At 37.3% G+C, this 24542-nt stretch overlaps 2 protein-coding genes across 10 annotated transcripts in view; one reads left to right on the plus strand and one right to left on the minus strand.

The window, feature by feature from the left end:
• Positions 1–24542, minus strand: part of mcf2l2 (MCF.2 cell line derived transforming sequence-like 2) — a 91937-nt gene that overhangs the window by 22974 nt on the left and 44421 nt on the right. For all 9 annotated transcript variants that reach the window (XM_052101175.1, XM_052101181.1, XM_052101177.1 and 6 more), the window contains exons 16-26: positions 13591–13657; positions 12822–12937; positions 11024–11093; positions 10850–10942; positions 10618–10710; positions 8395–8520; positions 6582–6803; positions 6060–6152; positions 4404–4482; positions 3187–3241; positions 1632–1729 (exon numbers count right to left, since the gene is read on the minus strand). In XM_052101175.1, coding sequence (XP_051957135.1) covers positions 1632–1729; positions 3187–3241; positions 4404–4482; positions 6060–6152; positions 6582–6803; positions 8395–8520; positions 10618–10710; positions 10850–10942; positions 11024–11093; positions 12822–12937; positions 13591–13657 — 1112 coding nt within the window. The remainder of the gene's footprint in view (positions 1–1631; positions 1730–3186; positions 3242–4403; positions 4483–6059; positions 6153–6581; positions 6804–8394; positions 8521–10617; positions 10711–10849; positions 10943–11023; positions 11094–12821; positions 12938–13590; positions 13658–24542) is intronic.
• Positions 14580–19978, plus strand: b3gnt5a (UDP-GlcNAc:betaGal beta-1,3-N-acetylglucosaminyltransferase 5a). The gene is made up of 2 exons (XM_052101185.1): positions 14580–14713; positions 16425–19978. Exon 2 carries the CDS (start codon positions 16700–16702, stop codon positions 17837–17839), a length of 1140 nt encoding a protein of 379 aa, XP_051957145.1. The 5' UTR covers positions 14580–14713; positions 16425–16699; the 3' UTR covers positions 17840–19978.

Genomic DNA, 24542 nt, shown 5'->3' on the forward strand with positions numbered 1-24542 from the left:
GGGAGGTCTCATACCCGTAGGTAGTAGGACCAGCGGAGGGGACAGCTGAAGTGGCTTTCCCCTAAACTTTGCCATGGTCATGTTCTCCCAGTAAGAACATGAACCATCCAGAAACACTTCCTCAACGTGATTACTGCCCAGACACGTAAGGCAGCGATCGTGACCATCAGAGGCGGAGAGGTAATGACCGCACCCAGGATCTAAACAGAGATGGAAAGGCATCTTTAAAAAAGACTTCAAGTGAGTGACAGAAGGGGAACATAGGTTTAACTTTAGCAGGGAACACACAGAAACAATCTGATTGTGATATAATGTATCTCATAAAGGGATACACTTGACTTAACCTTCCACTTCCAGTGTGATAAATGAATATCTTTCTGACTCAAATGACACAAAATTTTATTAAAAAAGAAAAATTATAATTTTTATTTAAAAGATGAGAACTAAATGCCACTTGCTGAATTAAACATGCAATTTTCTGTACATCACAATTGCTGTCATTAAAACTGTATCATGTATACATCGGCATTAACTGTCATTACCCACCCTGCTCTCTAGACATCAGTCCGCATCGGTCATTGAAGAAAAAACACAAATTGTGACAAGTTTTGGAGGCCTTGTAGTTTGAGGTCAGAGTGAGGTGAGACGTATAGGACTGTTAAACATCGCCACCTAAGGTCAGAAACTCATAATGTTCTGCTGTAGTTTAACACAGCACTATCTTCAGAGTGGGTTCATCAGTGGCGTTGGATCAGCACGTCTTTCCTCAGAGAAACTAAACATCTGTCAGAATCCATTACACACTCAGAACATGCAACTTTACAGAGCACCAAAATCCCTATATCGCCCAACAACCTTCACGCTAAATCACCTCTCCTCTTCAATCTGACAACAACACACACACTAGTCTCAGCCTCAGATCGCATGGACCACCCACAGCCCATTCACTGACAATTTGATGCAAATTGCACACAAAAATGGCAAGCACTAATCTGACTGGCTGGCTTTACCCAACTTCCCAGATTTAGGGTCTTCCTGGAAACAAAGTTGTGTTTACAAAGAACCAGGTGGTTCAATGAGTGCTTTTTAGGAAGAATCACTGGAGTTTGTCAAGTTAGTGCCCTCAAATCTTTGAAAGATATTCAGAATTTAGTTTGAGGCACATCAGGCTAACTTGATATCCATTTGATATCCAGAGGGGCATGGGAGAAATTCAGGTCAGACTTACTTCTTTCTGGAATAATGATGAGTCATTATGCTTGGGCAGATGTTAACAGCATTATAGCCCGGCTTTCGCTCAAAATACCTTGCAAAGTGGAAGAAGCATTAAAGTGCCTTCCAGTAACCAATTACCCATTGTTTGTTGTACAGCCATTACCACCAAGATAAGAGATAATGTCCTAATTAATGATAATACCTTAAAAAGCCTTAAAAAGCAAGCAGGAGAGGAAGAAAGACAGCATCCAAATATTTTTTCACTCAAAATGACCAGAAATCCAGAGCACTTTTTGACTGCTGTGAATCTAAAAGATTAATAACCATGAATGGTTGGTTAGAGAAAGGGTAGATAGCACTTTGCAGTGAGATGTTTAAGTGTGAAATCTCTATTTGGGATTTTAAAGGGCTCTCACCTCGTTTCTGCCGAAGATTTGGGCCTGTGTCTGCCCGCCTGTATCCCGTTTCAGGACTGGAAGAGTCAGACTGTCGAAGAGCCGTTTTGCGCATATTTCTGTCAGAGAAGAACACAAAGCGAACATTAAAATGTTCACAAAATGGTGAAAAAAATTATAAAATGCACATGTATGCATTAGCTTAAGATCCTTGCCATTTTTGGGGATTTCCGCCTGGATTTGGCCTACCCAAATTAAAAAGCTTCCCATTCCCACATACTTTGGCCTAAATACACAGTTTTGGTGTCATTTTACAGGAAACCCTTTGAAGTTGCATAAAACACTGCTAAAAATGTAAAAAAATTAAATATATGTTGTCTGAACAGTAATAACCCTCCTAAAAAAAGAGGCGCTTTTTGATTTTTTTTATATAAATTCATTTTTGAAAGTGTATAACTCAAGCCCTGTTTGCCATAGCAGCATGCAGAATGTTTTGGCTGTTTCCACTAGATGTCAGCAAATACCTGAAAAAGGAATTTTGTCTGTATCATGTTTTATTTAATATCTATTCAAATGTATCTGAAGGGAGGAATATTACCTTTTTTTGGTGTACTTTCCGCCTACCCAAATCTAAAGTCTCCCCATACCCATATACAGTGCTATAAATGCAAAATCCCAGTGTAATTTTACAGAAAACTCTTTGTCATTACATAAAACACTGTTGAAAGTGGTAAATATGCGCTCAGGTGTCTGGTGAGACGCTGCCTGTGTGTTTTATGCACGTAACCTACCTAGTGATCACTTCACAGTCAGGATGCAATATCACAGCCCCTGATTGGTCTATTTGATCTTGAGAGACATTGCCGGAAAGCGGAGGGTCTAAGTTTTACGGCAATATATGTTTTATCCGGATCGGATGTTTACATATTTTCCTGGATTGTTGAATATCATATAACATTACTTTGTGGTGTTTCTGCACACGCGTGACATATCGAGTGATTACTTGGGCACACAACCACAGAAAACACTGAAAAACGGCTCATTTTGCAGAGAATAACCTAAGGTAAAGGATTATGTAGCATTTGTGGCTAACTGTGCTGTCTAGTGCGAGTAGCACGGCAAATATTCAATAATTTCACTTGTATGTTTACAAATGTTGATTGTATACCTCATGATTCATTCGAAGTCTATTAGATATGTGATTATACCTCAATAAAAAGACTTATTAGAACTTCTTACTGGCAATGAGAGCTTTCATTTGATACATGGTTTGTACATGTAAGGCCATATTTGAGCTGATATGAGACATATATGTATTCAAAAACGCACATAATTATGACACGACTTTTGATGGGTGGAACTATGTAATTTATTGTAAATAAGTTACTTAGTGTAAAACAAATGCCAAAGTGATGCATATCTCAAGAAATTAGACATTCTAAGCTTTCAAATGGTACAAGATATGAGCTCATAACTCCTCTGCATACATTTAATGTCCACGTAATTTTAAATCCCGGATCCGGGATCGTGGATTTTAACTGGTAATGCTCACACATGCATACACTAAGTAGCCTACCTCATGGGAGCATGGTAAATATTTTCTGTAATCTTCTGATGGAGCTGACTGGCTTCTGTGTGAATAAGAAGAAAGGGAGGGGGGGGTTTTCAGAGGTTGTTCAATGTTTATACATTCAACCTTTTATGTACTGATAAGAACTGTGAACGGAAGAACCTGCATGAGTACTCGTGTTTAAGTGAGGTTTTACGGTGCATTGAAGTTAGGATTGTGGGTTTTCAGAGTGAAATTGTACGAGTTTGGGATGATAAATTAGTTCAGAGGGTGATGTTGTGTAAGTTATGGATGATAACCTTTACTCTACCAGATTATGAAGTGTAGCATAAAAAGGGGGCTGTTTGACAGGTCGTCTTTGTTGGTTTCACATTGGTTTCACATCTGCACATGCTTCCTTTGCATGCAAATTTCCATCATGCAAATGTAAATGCCACCGAGCCTTAAGTTTACAGGTTGAGGTTGTGTACGTTTTAAATTGTTCTATAAGAGGGTGACATAAGTTTGGGATTAAGAGGATGATGATAAATGTACAAGGTGATGTGTAAATTTGGGATTGTAAATTTAGAGGGTGATGTTCTACAAGTTTGGGATAATTATATAGGGAGATATTGTGTACGATTTTATTTTACCCTTTACAAAGCAAGGATATGTATTAGTTAAAGGTGCATTCTGTATCTGTATTATAATTTTTTCCTCATTAACAAAAGTTTATCTCCTAAAGACATGAATTGTAATTTTGCAATATATGTAGGAAATCATGACCACTCACATTAAAATGAGGACTCCAGTCATATCAATAACATTATAAAAACTGTTTTATTCTACATAGAGAAACTCTGCACATGGGTGCTGCCATGTTAGAATCATATGACTGGCCGAATACTACCTGCATCATTTCAGTAACCCCCCTGTTATTTGACACTTTCACTCATTGGTTAAAGTAATCATGGATGTGAATACTTAATTTCTACAATGAAAACTACTGATTTTAAATGATGCAGCATCCAAGTCGCTAGGTGTCAGTGTAAATCCAAGATGACACAAAGACAAAATTTACTGAGTGCACCTTTAATATGTTAAATTAGCTTGTTTTGGGGGGAATTTTTTTTTCCATTGTGATGTTGTAGTGCGGTTTTCAAGGCTAGGTTGTGTAAAGTTAGATTGTGTTGTTCATGTTGGAGTTACAGGATGTGGAAGCTGGAAATTGCCCTTAGAAATACCTCGGCAAGCCTCCAGTTGGCTCGTTAAGACTTTACGGATCTCTGACACCCACGTGTTCTTTACATCCATAGAGGGGGCCTGAAAAAGATAACTGAGTCAGACATATGCAACAATGACTCAGTCTTTCCAATATGGGACAATAGTTCCCTCGCATAGATGAGAGATATACGTAACAAAAAGAAGATTTCAGAAAGTGATACACATTAGGTAAAACATAAAGGTCGACAGAATACAAGAAGTGTTCATTGAACTCAAGTACAAAAAAAGCAAACACATAAATGAAATACTTTTTCAATTAAAGAACAACATAACCTTATAGTGACGGTCCAATAAGTACAGCAATCTAACATCAAAATATGTTGTTTGTGTGCACTGTAGTTTTTCATTCTAATATATGGCTTATGTGAATATTCAGTATATACTGTAGTGTATTATCCTTAACACACCCACCCAGTGACATCAAAATTTAAGTTTTGCTGCTTTTAGTCCATATCCATTACATTTAAGGCCATCTATATACAGTACTTGTGTACTCCTAAACATTGACAAATTTGTTTTCAAAAGATATACGAATTTAAAGGTGCACTCAGTAACTTTTTTGTTAGTGTCATCTTGGACTTAAAGTGACACCTAGCACCGTGGATGCAGCATCATTCAAAATCAATAGGTTTTAGTTACAGATGCCTTTGTAGAAATTCACCATTCACAATCAGCCATAATTAATTAAATCCAAGTGTAAAAGTGTCCATTATACAGGTGGTTACTGAGATTAGACAATTAATTTCTTTAGGAGTAAAATGTTTTTAATGAAGAAAAAATTACTGAGTGCACCTTTAAAATCTGCAGTCTCTCTCTTCTGGCTAAAAAGACCCCACTGAACATCCATGATGTCACATAGAAGTTGAGGAACCTTGTCCAATCAAATTATTTTTAGAACGAGAACCTATCCACCCTGTACAACTGTTCAGCGCATCTGACTGTGTTCTAACATGCCTTTGCAGGGCACTTTGAAGGAAGCACAATTCATGCTGCGGTGTCATTCCAAACAGAATTTCCAATTTCCATCTAAATCACTCACAGTGGAGGGTAATTGTCTTCGAAGGGAATAGGGCATAGGGATGTTCACTTCTGAATCGATATGGATTCATGTTGTTAGTTAGATCATCGTTCAGTTCTCAAATCTTTGGAAAGCTGGCCGGTATTGATATCGCTTCACTGGTAAGTGGCTCTAACATGAACAGCATGGTGGAAAAGGGTATATGTGTGTGTGTGTGTGGCTGTAACCTAAAGCCTATTGGCTGTTTTTAAAAATGGGACAAGTCGTTCGACATGTCCTGCCCCTGTGTGTAGTTCACGAAGAGTAGCATGAGCCTCCACATGCTGTGAGTCTCTGTGGTGTCATGCACAGCGAGCCATGTGATAAGATGCGCAGATTGACAGTCTAAGAAGCAGAGGCAACTGAGACTTGTCCTCCACCACCCGGATTGAGGTGAGTAACCGTGAGTAATCCTCAACCACCTTCTAAGTAGTGGGAATAGGGCATTCCAAATTGGGAGAAAAGGGGGATAACATTTAAAAAAAATATGTAGTGCTTTATTATAATAAAATTGTGACATCCAATTCATTGTAAGTCTTCTTGTGGCATTGAGACTTACCTGAATGATGTACACTTCCTCTCTGCCATTGTACCAGATTTCAAACTTCTTGATGTCTCCCTTTACATTTTCTGTGATTCCCACCGAGCTCATCTATAATGAAATACACCAATAATCAGTTGTCTGTTGTTACCTGATTAAACATAATATACAAAATATTTATTAAAATACATGTAGTTAAAAAGTTCAATTGTTTTGGGTTGCTCCCCCATTTTCAGTGCTTAGTATTCTAAACACATTGCTGCTTTAAATAGAAATGATAGGCCATCTCTAGAGAGATTTATTTTTGTTGTTGCAGGTACACATACATCATTTTCAGTCAATAAAATAGCAGAATAATTTGTTAAATATTTGCTTTAGAGAGAGAACACCCTAAGGCAAATAGTAAGTTGCTTGTTCAAAGGCTGATAACATCTTCAGAATTGTGTAAATATGAAACTTATGCTGTTCAACCAGGTTAACTATTGTGCTACCTTCAACCTTTTCTGCCACAAATGTATGCTGTGATGACTTCTGTAGCACCTTTAATGAGTGCTTGAAGCTGTAGGAGGGGGATTTCTCATGACCATCAGATGTCTCCTCGCGTCTCTTGCAGAACAAAATCATTTTGTTGTAGAGAAATAGGTGCCTCTGCATGGGTTTAAAGCGGGCCAAGTCCTTCACTTTACTGTGACCCTTCTTATGGTCTGTCCAAATATTGAAGGATCCCTGCATGAGCAGCTTGCCCAAATCATTAATATTGCCCTGAAAGACAAACAAAATCACACACAAATATGATTTTTTATATATTAGCCAGTCACGTAGTTGAACAAGAGATTCAGATTAATTTATGTTAGATAACTCTGTGTTTATATATATATATATATATATATATATATATATATATATATATATATATATATATAAGGTTTATGAAAGAAAGTTTTTCTTGAATTTCAAGTACATTTTAGTACTCTGGATTTATTGTGTTATAACTTGAAATGTTAATTTCAGTAAGGTTGATATTTCCTCGTAACTCACACTTTATAAGTATTTATAAATAACACAAATAAGTAAACATAATATATATAATATAATAAAATAAGTGTTTGTAAATATACAAACTGGATATCTATATGCTACTATTCAGTCTGGTATTTATTTACGTGCTGTAATTCAATGTTATTGATTTCATGTATATTCTGTCCTAATTTTGGTAACTTTGCAACTTGTCCACTATTAACACACTGATGAGAAGTCATTAACTCTTCAACACTGTGGGTGCTATGTCGCAAAAAAAAAGTTTACACTTTAAATGTTCAAGTCTCCAAATATGTAGGTCAGACATATGGGGTATTGTTTGAAAGCTTAGAATCTAAACTTTTATAAGTAACCAACACTTCTGAATTTATGTTACATAAAATAACAAAATAAGGCCTGAAATCATTCGCAACGCAAATCAGTACCACCTAAAGGTCAAGTGGTAGAAATATTAATATGACTATGAAAGTCTTTCAAATTTCACTTCAATAGACAAATCATATATCAAATGAAAGCGCTCATTTTCAGAAATGTGGCTCTATAGTTTATTTTGTTGCCCTACTACAACTGTTTGAAAGATTTTCAATAGAATCAAAGTGACAAAGTGAAATATGATATTTGTAAGACATAAAATACAAACGTCTCTATTATGTGCCAATCACTGCTGCTGTAATCCGAAATAGCTAAAAACTTTATATCTGCTTGTACATTTACAGTTTTCAAAAATATTTACCATTTTTTACTTGTGTTGCCTGTGTGAATAATTAAATGTTCACATATGCGGTCCAACAGGAAAAGCATGCTAAACAAAGGGGGGTCGGTCTCCGGAAAAATTAGACCAACTTTAGTTTTTTTTGAGACTGAAAAATTGCAGGCAACATTCCAAAAAATGAGTTAAAGAGGTTAAAGGTTCGACATCACATCAAAAATGGGGCCAATGCCTAATTTACTGGCATTAAGTACCAAATTCTTATTAATGTTGATTTATAAAAAAAGACAAGATTAGTGGACAATTCACTCCCTTCCAAACACTCCTCTCCCCCCTCCATATATAATGTTAGCACACGTACAAAAGCAGATTCCAAAAAGCACATAACAACCTATGTACACACAAAATCTTATCTTAACATGTCTTATTTTCAGATGCATTGCATTGATCAATTTATGTTAAATAAGGACCTGACAAGTCAGTGAATACCTTTGTACTTTGTGGAAAACATTCAAGTAATTTTCTTGTTCCTTGTCATTTCTTGTCACATTTCTGCTTGAACCTGGAAATCATTTTCATATCTAAAAATTATTTAAGTGCAGAAACCTCAAAGCCAGTGATAGCGATCTGATGCATGGAGTCATTGACTGATTTGATGATGTCCAGCATGGTAGCCAAAGCTTCCTCCAACTCGGCTGTGCCTTCTGAGTTCTTACTGAATTTCAGCATCTCCTGTAAAATGCATAGTATATTAAAAACATGTGTGTGTGTTTGTGTGTGTAAGTGTGTCTCTTTTCTTAACTATAGGTTGTGTGCACACTTAAGGTTGGGACCAAAATTGTTCCCAGAAGTTAGCAAAGAATGGCAATTTGTTGATGTCCTCATTTGGAAGAATTATTTATTAACTCATAAATAATACAAAAATAATAAGTGTTTTCTATTCCTTTTGGGGGTAGGGTTAAAGTTTGAGTTAGTTTATAGTAATTACAATAAGCTTCACTTAAATAGCTAAGTAAATGTGTGTATGAGGGTGGTGGTTTAGGTTTTGCCTACATTGTGGGAGCATTTGGTTAGAAAATGTGTACATTGTGGGGATCACCCAACAGTTCCCATGAGAAAATGTTATATCTTTAATAATGGAAATATAAAAGCAAACATGCTTCTGTAGATTAAGTTTATGGTTGAGATTAGGGAATAGAAAATATCATTAGCTTACTATAAAAAAGTCAATAGAAAGCCCACACCATGATACAAAACCTCCAATGTAACCTCCTTCATCCATACATTTTGAGTCCCTTGAGACCCAGAAAAACATTCTGAGTTTTATGCATTAAAAGTAAAAAGGAAAAGTCTCAGCCAAGATTTAAAATATAATAATTAAAGCAAGAGTTTGGACAAGAAACTTTGATGTTGGTTTAAAAAAAGCCTTGTCTGAAAGTTTAAACTAGATTGTCTAAACAAGTTTGATGGTTATACATAAATGTCAATAAGAGAAACAACCAGCTAGATAGATAGTAAGACAGACCATCAGATAAATGGTCAGACACACTGATGGATGGATGGATGGTTGGTTGGATGGCTGAATGGATTGATTTTTATCATCCACTGTTTGAAAACTGTCATTCTGATCACTTATAAAAGATATAGCACACAAAGGGTCTATTCCAAAACCTAATGAGCTGCCTTAATAATGCTGTCTAAGAGCAGAATTCACATGAGATCATAAAAAACCTTTTCTAACCACTTGATGATGATTTAAAGTAATACATATGCAGGAGATAATGTGTAATTCTACATCCATGGTGCTAATGTGCTAACACACTACACGCTAGTATGCAATGGTTACACTGTTGTTGTAATTTTGAAGAAACTGATTCTGCTGCAAAGATGGGTGTGTAAAAATGTTGATGGGGAGAGTACAGAATTCAGAGTAAATGGGAATATTTTAGTAGATTTGACTCCTTTTGTAGACTAATTAAACAAAAAATCACATAAAGTTTTCTTGGAAAATGTCTTTACACGAACAATCATACAGATGTAGGTAAGTTTGCCCCAGCTCGGTAATAAATCTGCACGCCTGTGTGGTTATGTTGACTGGTCTTAACTGACTCAACAACATTATAGGAATTAGTTGTCGGTCTCAAAGTATGTGGAGCTCAAGGTCACACCTACCAATGATTTGGATCAATGGCAGTATAAATGCGTTTAGCAGCTGCTACAAAGTTTCCTTCAAATTTTGTGAGCTGTTATGAACCATCGAAATGAACTCAAAAACACCTTCGGGATGGCAAGCTTTTGTTCGAAACGACGTCACACTCGTTCTTTGATTTCGAATGAGATATACCGTCAGAACAGTCTGAAGGTCTATGCTGAGTTTGGTGGATGCAACTTGAAAGGTCTAGGAGTTACTGTTGATAATTTCAGTCTTGGTTTAGGGATTTTGAAAAAACCCTAAACCATGTCTGTAAAATAAAAGTATGTAGGTTATGTCACACCAACATAATAATTATATAAATAGAAAGCTGAGAATTTCCTTTTTAAATCTAGTGCATACACTCAAAAAGTCTGTGTGTGACAGGTGTTGCTATCTTTGAGGGGACCATATTAGTGTAGACCAAATCCAACTTTGTGAGGACCAAATCCAACACGTTTTAGTTCCTACAAGGAAAACAGCTTCACTGAAGGACTAAATAATGCTTGACTTCATATGTAGAAAGGGAAAAAGTTAAAAAACTTTCTAAAAAGGAGTCTATAAGCTTAGAAAATAATAATGTAGGTCCCCATAATATCTACATGTGTAACAAAGCAGTATAAGATTGAAGGACTTGCCTTTAACAACAGCTGGTATTTGGTGATTCTCTGCACAGGCTTTAACAGGTATGCATCTAACGAAAGCTTGTGATGCAGCCTTTTCTGGCACTCCTGCATCAAAATCCACTTTAGGTTGAAAAAAGTATTTGTGTATACATTTAAAAGAGAGCTGGTATTGTGTTTACTAGGGAAGTAAAACCATTACATATGGAAGTTATGAAACTAACATAAACAGGGCTAAATGCCTCACCTGAAAGAACAAGCTGTCCCCACATTGCCGCCACAACGCCTCAGAGCGTGGCTTATTCTGACAATATTTCTCATAGATCTGCAACTCTTCTTTCTGTAAGACACCAGATGGTGACAGTGTTTAGAATCCGTCTCACATACTGCAACATCAATCTCAATCCATTATGTCACTCACCCGCTTTAAAAAACACGTCCCCACCAACTCAGGCTTTTCTGCACAGTTTTCCAACTCTTTGAGAAATGTTCTGCACAAAGAGTGGGGTAGAAATTAGAAAAGAACAAAGGCATCATTCATAAAAAACAAGCCAACGGTACAAGCATCTTGATATGACAGTGACAGTGCATCCAGATATACTGTAAATTATTTCAGTTCCCTGGGAGTCAAACCCATGATCTTGGCATTGCTAGTGCCATGTCCTACCAGCTGAGCTATAGGAACATACAGTAAGTTTGCTTGTGACATTCCTCATTTGTAAGTGCTTTGGATAAAAGCATCTAAAAATTTAAAATGTTTTGTAAATGAACTAACCGTGCCAACTCTTCCTCACACTAAAAATGTCTAAATGTCACCTCAATAGAAAATAGAGGCAAGTGGCATTTGCACATAACTTAGCCATATTTTTTAAACAACAGACTTTTAACCAACTTTAACCTGATACAACCTTGAATGCACTGTAAATTGCTTTTGATAAAACTGTCTGCCTAAAAAAAATTTTAAGAGATGTTTGAAATCAGTTACCCTCAGGTTCACACAGGTGCCTTCGCAGATTAAACACAACTGTAGTTTATCACATTAACTATGGACATGTTCCACAAAGTGACAAAATGTTATAATTTAATAATTGAAAACCTATCTAAATAAATGCCATTTGGTCTCATTTTTGTTATATAATGCAAAGACATTCACATATTTTAAAGTGTGATTTACCTGTCTACATACTTTCAGGGGCCAGTGTATGAGAGGTAAAAAAAAGGGCGAAAAAGAGCGGGAGGGGCAGAATTAAAAAAACAGGACAGCCGAATAATGAGAGAGAGAGAGGTGTTGGTTACGTAATATCTGAAAGTTGAAGTTTACAGTAATGGAAAACATAACTGTTGATATAATTTCAATGAAATCCACATAACTGAAGCTTAACTGTAAAATCTTTCATCTCAGCATAACAAACACAAAAGCCTTTTCAGGCCTTTCATTACTGATCTGATGAAAGGCTTATGTTTCAAGGATTGTAAGAGCACAAAAACAAGGCTAAAGCTAGGAGTGACAGGGAATGCTGTCGTGTTGTTTATCTGTGACTGATTGACAGTCTATAAAACAGGTGCTAGGAAATGGCTTGTGGGGGATAGGCACTGAACACAGCTCTGGGGGTTGCTATAGATTCCGCTCTTGTCAAATCCATGGACTTTCCTGTAACTTGACCCCTCATTGGAGACAATGAACTTCAGAGCAATAATCGCTAGCATGAGGTCAGCAAAACAATGGGCCTGATAAGCCCTATCGGTTAGCAACACAGACTATAGACACAAAACTACCTACTCAGTATTTTTGGTCAAACAAGATACATTTACTTGAGAAGCAAAATTACATAAAATAATAAGTCTTGTTTTAAGAGAAATAACAATATAGAGAGAATAAATATAATTTGAATTAAGCTTATTTTTCATACCTCACTGGCAAACAAGACAAAAATAATGAGCTACTGATTTTGTTTACTTAAAATCATGAGTTAAAAATCTTTTACTGATTTAAAAATACTTAGTGATTCAAACATACCATTACTAATTATTGTGCAACATGATAACTATTTTCCTAGTGTTATGTGTTTTGTTATGGGGAAAAAAGAAGTAGAAAAAAAGAAGAAGAAGAAAAATAAAACTAGCCAAACCAGTTGTGGTATACGTGGGCATGCTGTGGGAGGGTCTGGCACTTGGGTTTCTGTGTTAAAAATTTAAAGTGACTTCATCACTTTTCTTACTTCTGGTGAAACTCGTAGATTTCAGGCAGATTGCCAAATAGAACATCCTTCTTGTTTTTCAGAGATGGTGGGATCAAATAGATCAATTCAGGATCATCCAGTGTTGCGGCATAACCCTGTATTGTTGCGGTCACAAAAATAGAAATAGTCATTGTCAACAAACTAGCAGGATCTCTTAACCTTTAATAAATTCACCCAAAAATGAAAATTCTATCATCAAATTTGTCACACTTTATTGGCAAATACCAGATTAAGGCCATAACACTAAGAAAATTCTTCTTTTATTTTTTTTTTTAAACTAATGTACTAGTTTTGATTGATGACATATCCATTTATTTGTACACTTCCTATATTTTGTGAATGCTTTCTTATTAACTTGACCAATCACAAATATTATGACAGCATTCCTATTGGTGCCCCCAAATTCCCCTGAATCTATATAAAAAAAAAGGCAATATTAAATTATTATTTTGTATTATTAAATTTTCTAGATAAAATAAAATTAAGTCCATTAAAAAATTACCAAATGAAAACAAACATTTTGTATATCGTTGCCTTTTCGTTACACAAACTTCAATTGGGTAAACATTACCCTATAATTCTGTGAACTAAATCAAGGTTAAATGACATTCCCAGTATGTTTAAACATTTTTAGAGTAAAATTATATTTCATACAGGTTATAATACAGCTAACCCAGCTCCAAAAGCCAACAAAGATCATCATTTCCTGTTTCCTGTCTAATCTGAAAATATGTTATGCTTCATGTACCTCTATGATGCTCTGTAGCTCTTCCACGTACAGCCTCTCCGTCTCTATCAACTCATTCATTATGTGACTGAGGAGAAAGACAGAAAAAACTGTAAGTCAGCGATCAGACATGTCAGAATGTTGGTGTGGTGAGACATTGTCTTTAATAGGAGTTAATCAAATTAACATTAAATCATCACGCTATGTGGAGATGGTTGGTAAAATAATGCTTTTATTATTTTAACAGATGCTGAGGAATTGAGGTATTTTGTAAATTTGGAGCACTGATCATCCCCTAGTAAATAAAAGGACAGTTTTGGTTTCACCAAAAGCTGGTGCAGTCCAGTACAAAGATCCTTATTTTGCTTCCTCTTACCTTGATGAACACACACACACACACACACACACACACACACACACACACACACACACACACACACACACACATGTTGTGTTTCCATGTTTTATGGGGACTTTCCATAGACATAATGGTTTTTATACTGTACAAACTTTATATTCTATCCCCTAAACCTAACCCTACCCCTAAACCCAACCCTCACAGAAAACTTTCTGCATTTTTACATTTTCAAAAAACATAATTTAGTATGATTTATAAGCTGTTTTCCTCATGGGGACCGACAAAATGTCCCCACAAGGTCAAACATTTCGGGTTTTACTATCCTTATGGGGACATTTGGTCCCCACAAAGTGATAAATACACGCTCACACACACACACACACACACACACACAGGTTTTTTATATCATTATGGGGACTCTCAATAGACTTCTGTAACAGTGAGTAACTGTAACACCTTAAATGACCCATTCATTGATTTATATTTTATTTAATCTTTAATTAACTAACTCCTCTATTGCAGGGCAAGACTGATTAATTACTTTTATTTTGTGGAAGTGCTGCCTGCTTATGTGAATCAGCTGACCTAGATTCCTTGCTCCACTGTCTGAGATTACTCTCTTTCCACAGCTGTTTGTTCATATGGTAAAGACTAAAGTTGTTTGCATGAAAAGGAAGTTCCTTTCCCCCCACCCATTATGAACCACTCCCTCTGAAATAGAAGCTCTGCTAACTTCTGCTACCAACACTGCTGCTACAAAAGTTTCCACATTACACAGACTTACTGGTAAGTCACATAATTCAATATTTGACTGAAGAGAGTTTGACCAGAGTTTTTGTTGAGGCAGGCAGGGAATGTAACTTCAGTAAGCCAAACACAAAATGTCTCTTCATTGGTTTGTCAAGCCTTGAAGAGCTTCTGCTAAATTTACTGAGCAAATGTGGAGTCATAGAATGTGTATAGTCTTAGTACTGCTGTTTTCTATTCCACAGTTGACTGAGTTATTTGACCTGAAACCGGCCAGTTCTTCAAAAAATGCTGTTTAACACTTGACAATGTGTTATATGATTATCTGCATTTAAATTTGTACCATTGCTTGATGTGTTTAATCGCAGCAGGCAGTAATAAGTATTAGATTACGTTATCATTCGCTGACATTAATCCAAGACTTTTGTTCCGTAACAATAAGAAAAATGTAAGAAATGCTGATGCTATGTTTGATAAATATATTCTGACAAGATTCTACAAGTATCCTTTGTGACTATTTATATAAATGTCTTTCAATTAAGATGTATAGGGTCTTGTTTTGAAACAGATTATACAAATGAAATGTACTTTTTAATACCACCTAAGAAAGAAACGGTTTTTCAATTCTGAAAGAAGTTAATGCAGGTTATGCCAGCATAAGGAAACTTTGCAAATGTATTTAAAAATAGAGAATGCTACATGCCAGTGCCTGAACTGTGTGGGGAGAAAAAAAATGTATTTGCTTTACAGAAAGATACACAAACCAAATAACTACTGAACATTCTATTTCTCTTTGTATGCACCTTAAAGTGATTGTTCACAAAAAGTGAAAACTCTTTCTCCCATGGAACACACATGGATTTATTAGGCAGAATATCTGCCTCAGTCACCTTTCACTTCTTTAGTATTAAATGGAGAAAAAATATATAAAACTTGGGAAGGACGGTCATCTAGATTATTCAAACCAAATAACTGGCTCTGACAGACTCTGAGCAGGTGATCCAGTTTGAAAGATGATCGCTGTTGGCCCTGTCACAGAGCAGTTTAGGGTGTGTGGGTGATCCCATGACTTTTATTGTTATGTGCAGTGCCTTTGAGTAGATTTGCTGCTGTAATGTTCTTTTTGGTGGTTGTGAATGTTTTGTACAGCACTCAGCAGATAAGCAAGTTTTGTTGTTTAAAGCCTGCCTTTATCCAACGTAATGCTGAGTTGGCGATTTGCTTTCGTCCGCAAAATCAAATCGGGGAGTCTCACCACATGGTTAAGGTTTTGAATGAGCTCTCTCAACAAATAGTGTAAACACGTGGGCCATTCGTTGAAGAGGAATGTTGTTTTAAAAGCAAATAGCTGGAGTATGTGACTGATGTGAATTTAAAAATAGTAAAATAATATTTATTAAAATAATTATTTACAGCTCTATTAAAAAGATTGCCCTTATTATTTGTAACACTGCAGACCATTTAAAAGGTGATTAAAAAACTAAAAATGGTGACCAGTCACATTCTAATGTACGCACTTTTCCTTAAACAATCTTTTGGATTTGAACCTAAAATCTTGATGTTGATTAAAAAAAGTCCATGGACATATTTTGTATCATCTATCAAGTTACATTTTTAAAGAAACCAATGCAATTGGATAACTTGTGGAACATAAACCAACAACTGTTGGAATTTCTTTTTAATGTGTTGTCTGAAAGGTTATATGGCTATGCTTGTACGTTTTGAAATGAACATACTTATTCCTTTACAGATTACAAATACTGTGTTATGGAGTAAAGTGGATTGTCTTCATCACAAGTGCAAGTAAGGATTCACCTTTTTTGTAGATTGTGAGATAAAGAACGAAAAAAAGAGGAAAATGTTTCACATCTTTGCTTCTATTAAACCAACACACCTGCACTGATATAACAAAGATGGAACTCGGGCAAGTCCATACTTGGAAAACCATTGACGGCAGTAAATCAGTATTGCATTATTGGACTTGACAAGACAGAGCGGGTTTTAGTGAATTGTAAATTTCCCAGAATGTTCAAGAATTGCAGACGAGTTCGAAAATCGACTTTTCTACAGCTTGTCTCAATGTGCTGTATCTTGTCAGTGCTCATGGTTTGTTGGGACCAAGTGGATCACCATGTTGTGAGCCATGTAAAGTCATACTCCTACCGCTATCTGATCAGCAGCTACGACTTCATCAACAAAAGCCTAAGTGTCAGCCCAAAGGAAGCTGCCCAGTTTGGCAGTTTCCCATTTCTGCTCAACAACGAGAACATTTGTAAAGACCAGGATGTGTTGCTGCTTCTTTTTGTGAAATCCTCTCCAGGAAACTTCAAAAGAAGACGGGCCATTCGCTCCACTTGGGGCAACGAGTCCTACATAAAAAATGAGCTGGGTGTTATCGTGAAGGTAGTGTTTGCAATGGGTGTTCACCCAGATATACCTTCTAAGATTATCATACAGAAGACATTGCACAAGGAACACATGAACCACGGTGACCTGATTCAGCAGGACTTTCTCGACACCTTTCACAACCTCACTGTTAAACTTCTACTTCAGTTTCGCTGGACGCACGAGAACTGCGCCCATGCCCGGTTCCTCATGACTGCTGATGATGATGTATTTATCCATTTACCTAATTTGGTACACCACATTCAGGACCTTGGCAGACAGAATGTGCGTGACCTCTGGATCGGCCATGTGCACCGGGGAGCACCTCCCATTCGCCAAAAGAACAGTAAATACTACATGTCCTTTGAGATGTACCAGTGGAGCTCCTATCCAGATTACACTGCTGGGGCTGGGTATGTTGTCTCGGGAGATGTGGCTGCCAAAATCTATCAGGCCACCCTGTCTCTTAATGCCTCTATGTACATTGATGATGTCTTCATGGGTATCTGTGCCATTTTAGCAGGTGTCTCACCCCAGGAACATGTTTACTTCTCGGGTGAGGCGAAAACACCCTATCACCCATGCATCTATGAAAAAATGATCACCTCTCATGGACATGCGGATGATGTCAGGTATCTGTGGAAGGTTGCAACTGCCCCACAGGTACAAGAGATATCCTCTGGATTATTGGGGAATCTGTATTGCACAGCTGTGAAAATAATGCTTCTTTGTAAGCCGTACAATTCTAACACCTATTCGTGCATGGCAGCTTTTACATAATGCACTGTGAGTCCAAACAGTATTTCATAATTTGTTTCCTTTTGCTTTCAATGTTAAATATTGTGTAATTTTTCAATAAAGATAAAAGCTATGCACCTAAGCATTTGTTTACTGCTGCTGCTTTTTTAATGTTTTCATTATTTTTGGGCATTTGTAAGTTTAATATATAAAAAAGAAACATCCTTTCACTTTCAACTGCTTTTATTTTCAGCAAATTTAACAAGTGTAAATATCTGTATGAACATAAAAAGATTCATCAACTAAGACATAAACTGAACAAGTTTCACAGACATGTGACTAACAGAAATAACAGTCAGGATCAAAAGTAACAGTCAGTTTGTGGTGTGGCCACCAGCTGCATTAAGTACTGCAGTGCATCTCCTCCTCATGGACTGCACCAGATTTGCCAGTTCTTGCTGTGAGATTTTACCCCAATGTTCCACCAAGGCACTTGCAAGTTCCCAGAAATTTCTGGGGGGAATGGCCCTAGCCCTCACCCTCCGATCCAATAGGTCACAGGTGTGCTCAATGGGATTGTGATCCGGGCTCTTCGCTGGCCATGGCAGAACACTGACATTCTTGCAGGAAATCATGCACAGAATGAGCAGTATGGCTGGTGGCATTGTCATGCTGGAGGGTCATTTCAGGATGAGCCTTCAGAAAGGGTATCACATGAGGGAGGAGGATGTCTTCCTTGTAACACCGCATTTAGATCACCTACAATGACAACAAGCTCAGTCCGATGCTGCAGTGACACACCGCCCCAGACCATGATGGACCCTCCACCTCCAAAATGATCCCACTCCAGAGTACAGGCCTTGGTGTAACACTCATTCCTCCTTCGATAAACTTCGATAAATTATTATTTTAATAACCCCAATACCTTTTACCTTAATAACAAAGAAAATGGAAAAATATAATTCTCATTACTTTAAATATTTTAGAGTTTGGTTTAATTTTAACAAAATGGTAGTACTTATTGTTCTGTCTTTTCATTTAAGCTAATAAATAATCAGTAAGACCACAAAAAGGTTGTTTTCATTAACGTTAGTTAACTACATTAGTTAACAATCAACAGCATTTTACGTTGACCAAGATTAATAAATACTGTAAAAAATTATAATGTTCATTGTTAGTTTATGATACCTTACCAATGTTAACAAATATAATCTTATTGTATAGTGTTACGAAATAATCATTATTTTGTTACTTACAAGTACTGTATAGTATTATATAAAAAAATTGTAATTAAGTATTTTTTTCTGTGTTTTGTTGTGAAATGTGATCTGGGAGTTTTTGTAAGATCCATCATGCTCTGTTTAAATAAGTGTGTGTGTGGGTTTTTTTTTTTATTGTTCTTTTATACTGTTAGTTAAAATTTTCATATAATGCATCATCACAATAGTGCACACCTTCTTTGTTAAATATTAGTAGAGAAGTGTTGTAAAGTAAAAAACTTCTCTGATCATTTACTTACCCTCATGCAATCCCAGGTGTGTATGACTTTTTTTCATCTGCAGAACACAAACAAAGATTTTTAGAAAAATATATCGGCTCTGTAGTTCAATACAGTGCAAGTGAATGGTGACCAAAACTTTGAAGCTGCAAAAGGCACATAAACACTGCATAAAAGTAATTCATAAGACTCCAGTGGTTTAATCTATGTCTTCTGAAGGAATCCAATCAGTTTTGGGTGAGAACAGACCAAAATGTAACTCTAACATAACTTTTTTACTACAAATCTTCACACATGCAGTCTCCTTGCCTGTACCATGGCTCTGTCCACTTCTGCATTTAAGTGAGATGCAACTGATAAGACCAACAGCATTTAATTGCAAACTGAGATGTGCGAATTGCACAAAACCTTTCAAATCTTCACACATGCAACTTCAAGACCGACTACACTTCCTAGTGTCATCTACTGCTCTATGCATGCGTCAAGCTTTAATAAGAGTAATCAAGCTTGAAATCATGATCGTGCCCAGAGACCGCAATGACAAGATTTACATTGAAAAAGGATTTACATTTTGGTCTGTTATCACCCAAAACCCATTGGATCGCTTCAGAAGACACAGATTAAACCTCTGGAGTCTTATGGATTACTTTTAAGCTGCGTTTATGTGCTTTTTAGAGCATCACATTTTTAGTCACCACTTGCATTGTATGGCCCTACAGAGCAGAGATATTCTTCTAAAAATCTTTATTTGTGTTATGCAGAAGAAAGAAAATCATACACATCTGGGATGGCATGAGGGTGAGTAAATTAGAGAATTTTCCTTCTTTTGCTTGCATGATCAAAAAGGGCATTTTACTGAACTGATAATACAACATCGTGCTAAACATGAATCTGTTGTTTTACTGTATCGTATGGTGAAATGAATGGGCAATATAGAGATTATGACCATGCTTATTCCTCACAAAATGTATGCTTCTAAGACCTCGGAGAAATCTTGTTAAAAAACGTATGTTGCAATATCTGTTTGTATGACCCCATTATCAATCTGAATTACAATCATTGAAAGTGTTTATTGGAGTTCATTTTTTCAAATTAAGTTTGAAAACTCTCTCTCTCTCTCTCTCCTTCACTATTTGTCACTTTTCTCTCTTTCACCACCTACCACATTATTTTTCCACACATTTTTCTGCCATTTGGCATTTAAAAAAAAAAAAAATCATTGAGTCCGTTAAAAAATTAGCTAAAAGAACAAAGAAATAGACATTATAAATATAATTTGTCCACAACCAAAAATGTGAATTTGAATTTGAACATAAAAAAAATTAAAAAGACGCAACACACAAAAGATTTTTTTTGCTGCTTGGTCAGTTGATTTAAACTGAACTAAAGCGACACCATTCCAAAAACGTTTTGTCACAACTTGATTTTGTGTTCTTTCCATTTGAATTTGTAAAATAGAAGTTTAATTTACCCATTTGTGTTGGGAATACATGAACACTTTTTGTGGTGTTAAAGTAGCATTAATAAAACTGGGCAGATGATTTCTATTTCCCAGTTTTCTTTGCATGGGATAGGGTTGAAATGAAGAGTTATTTTATGCATTTTTGAGAATGTAAGGATATTTGTTATTGTTTAATGTTCTGTCATATTGGTATTTAAAAAAAAATGTCTGTTATGAGTTTTGGGGGTTACCATTGTGGTGAAGAATGGAGCTTTTGCTTAGGGTGAGGATGGACATACACAGTACAATTTAAGACGATAATTGATTTAAGTGCTAGCTCTTTAAGCAGTTGAAATGAAACTGACAGTGCAACAGTTTCACTGTTCAACTTACACTTGCTCACCTGGCAGATACTAATGATTACAAAAATAAATAAAGTTAGGCCAACATAAGAAAATTCATTGAATAAAAATTAAATTGAGATTGACAAATGTAACCTGATGGAGGGAACGAGACGTTGTGTTGGAGAAGCGACACTAGGGGGGTCTCTTGAGCGCCGAATATGCCTCTGATCTATGAAAAAAGGCCAATGAGAAGTTGGCAGATAGTATTTGCATACCCCGCCCCCGGACATACGGGTATAAAGGTGAGGAAATACTAGGAGTTCATTCAGGATTTTTCTGAGAAGCTGTAAATGGTCCGGCCACTACAGTGGCTCGGCTCAACGACGTAGCCGGGAGGACACAACGTCTCGTTCCCTCCATCAGGGAACGGAGGTTACATCCGCAACCTAGACGTTCCCCGTCTGTCGCTCTCTCGACGTTGTGTCGGAGAAGCGACACTAGGGGTCCAATTTAAATCACGCCATGCGCTGAGCCGTGTACGTGTTCTGCTGACACAGGAGCGGGCAGGTATTTTACATGCACAGGCGACCAGCTGTGTCAGACTGCACGTACCCTTCCCCAATGCCTCAAAGTCGTCGGAATCCTTCTGGTTACCCTAGACAGGGGAACAAGGCGACGCTTGCCAACCTGGGAGCGGTTTTCTCTCTATGTTTCTCGCATAGATACGATACAATAAACGACCGGGGCCCTTACATGCATCAAGGGAAGGGGGTCTTACCCAGTTTCCTATTCTTTCAAGGGGAAAATGTTTCTCGGAAGGCAAACAGGTCTACCTGGGCCTTGCCGAATCGTTCCCAAATCAGCTGGACCGACTGGGGGTGAAGCCTCCACTCTCCGCTGGGCAAGCGTTGTCATGACAGCGCATCCGCTATCACATTGAGGTTGACCTGAGTCGTAAGGAACATATATAACATATATAAGGATGAGAAAAAACTCAAAGCACTTACCTTGCTCTGCACACCCGGCAGGGGGAGGGTTCGTGACTGAGGAGGAGGTCCGATGTCGCCGTTCTCTGGACTTGTCTGAACTGGCTGGCCGGGGAACAGTCGTGGGGCTGAGGGCGGAGGTACCGCGTTCAGGGAACCGGGACTGTTGATATCTGGAAGCAAAGTGCCGTGAGAATGGCATTTGCGGACCAGGTGACCCAGAGACATAGGAAATAGCTCTGTTATTGAGAATGTGGGTACCGCAGCCCGGCTGTGAGGGTACCGCGCTCTCTGATGCAGTGGTGAGCTCATCCACTTTGAGCTCAAGAGGATAGGCAGACTGGCTGTGAGGCGAGCCGCTGTTACCTCGAGCACGGACGGGAGTCAACGAGCGTGCCAGGGGGCGGGTGGTCCGAGGGGGCATACCCAGCGGAGCTGCACCTGCTGCCATCCCCGGATCACTTTCAGCGCCAGCCGCATCGTCCTCAATCCCGTGGGAAGGAGCAATGCGGGGGGCGGCTGAAGTGGCTTGCTTTCTATTGAAACAAGCCGTGAAAGTTGCCATGGTCATGCTCTCGCAGTGAGAGCATGAGCCATCCACAATCGCAGCCTTGGTGTGATCGCTGCCCAGACACACGAGACAACGCCTGTGGCCGACTGAAGCGGAGAGCACTCTACCATATCCAGGAACAATGCTGGGACGGAAAGGCATCTTTAAAAAGACACGTCCTGAAAAGAACATTCAACGCCGCTGTGTTTTGCTCTTTTAGAAGAAATACTCTTTTACACAAAAAGGGAAATCGCTCTTTAAATAAACTCAATGAAGAGTTATTGTCTGTGCTGTCGAAGTGCCCAGGGGCAAAGCTGCACTGACGTGCAGAGAAGGAGAAAGCCGCTGTTATGCGCCGTCAATCCAACAGCATGCAGCGCGTCAGAGGAAAAGCAGGGACTGGTGTGTGACTCGCAGCAGACTGCATGCACTACCATCGGCTCCGAAGAAAATTTCTGAATGAACTCCTAGTATGTCCTTGCCTTTATACCCATATGTCCGGGGGCGGGGTATGCAAATACTATCTGCCAACTTCTCATTGGCATTTTTTCATAGATCAGAGGCATATTCGGCACTCGAGAGACCCCTAGTGTCGCTCCTCCGACACAACGTCGAGAGAACGACAGACGGGGAACAATGAATTTCATTAAAAAAATTCCTCAGTCAATAAAGTAAGGGTAATCACTTTCAGTGTGTTGTGGAATTAGAAACTGTAGTCATGGCAGCGTAGAATGCGAAAAAGATCTGTCACTAATATAGTATGGCATAGCAATATTTCAAATATTTTAACCTGTTTTGAGTGATCAAACAATATAGTGTTGTGAAATACAAACCTAAACCAGTCATGTCAGCGATGCGCGCTTACTAGGTGCTGAACAGTAAATGTTGACAAACAAGTTAATCCTGTATGTGAGGGAAATTTGTGTACAATGGATAAAAAAATTATTATTATTATTATTATTATTATAAATGTATTGTCATTAGAAACTATCAGTTCTAATGACTGATTTGATTTGCATGATTCACCACTTTGTTTTGGAATGCTTATAATAGAATGATAATGACAGAAAAGCCTGCTATTGGGTAAAGTTAAGGCATTACCTCTTATTAGGCTAATTGATGGGAGTAGCTAGAATACTTCACATTAGAGTCAGATATTAACAAGGGCTATAGGCAAAAATGCCCCTGTGGTGAATTTCTTCAACCTTTTTATCTGCTAATGTTCTATTCCACACTGTAAAAATAATAAAAATATTGTTTTTACTTAAAAAAAAATTAAGTGTTCATGCCTCCTTTTAATTTTTAAGTTGTCAACTTAATAGGGAAAGTTGTTTAAACAGAACATAAAGCTGACTTAAATCAATATAACTTGTTAAATGAGCTTAATGTCTTTTAAGTAAACTTGACTTTCTCAGTTTAAACCATTTAATTCTAAGTCAATGCAAATTCAATATAGAAGTTCAAATACTTAAATTATAATTTCACATAACTGAAATGATAACCATAGAAGTAGTGAGGGCTATCTCATTGTTGGAGTTAAAATAAACTGCCATTTAATGGTAAAAAGTCTGATGTTCAGAATCCAATGTCTTATCCCTCTATAACAGTCAGGCACAAGTTTGTCAAGGAGACACGTAAGGGTCTCAACACTTTATATGCAAATCACATTATTAAGTAAAAAGATGAGCTTTAACTATTGCTACATGACAAATAACTGAAAGTGACAACAAAAACAACAACCAACAGCATAAATAAAAGCTGGAAACAGTAAAAAATAAAGTAAATTAAAACAACACTGCAATTTGCACAATTTATTCATGCAGCAGTACATGCTGGGAATCCGAATACTGGCGGGGACTTACTGAATATTTTTTTATAACTTGGGTAATTGAGTTCTCAACAAAATCAATCCAGGGAAGTTATTCT

The sequence above is a fragment of the Xyrauchen texanus genome, chromosome 32 (assembly GCF_025860055.1).
Source record: "Xyrauchen texanus isolate HMW12.3.18 chromosome 32, RBS_HiC_50CHRs, whole genome shotgun sequence".
NCBI lineage: Eukaryota > Metazoa > Chordata > Actinopteri > Cypriniformes > Catostomidae > Xyrauchen > Xyrauchen texanus.

Excerpts from the sequence above, each read along its gene's own strand:
- b3gnt5a (XM_052101185.1), top strand. The coding sequence starts at position 16,700 with ATGTTCAAGAATTGCAGACGAGTTCGAAAATCGACTTTTCTACAGCTT.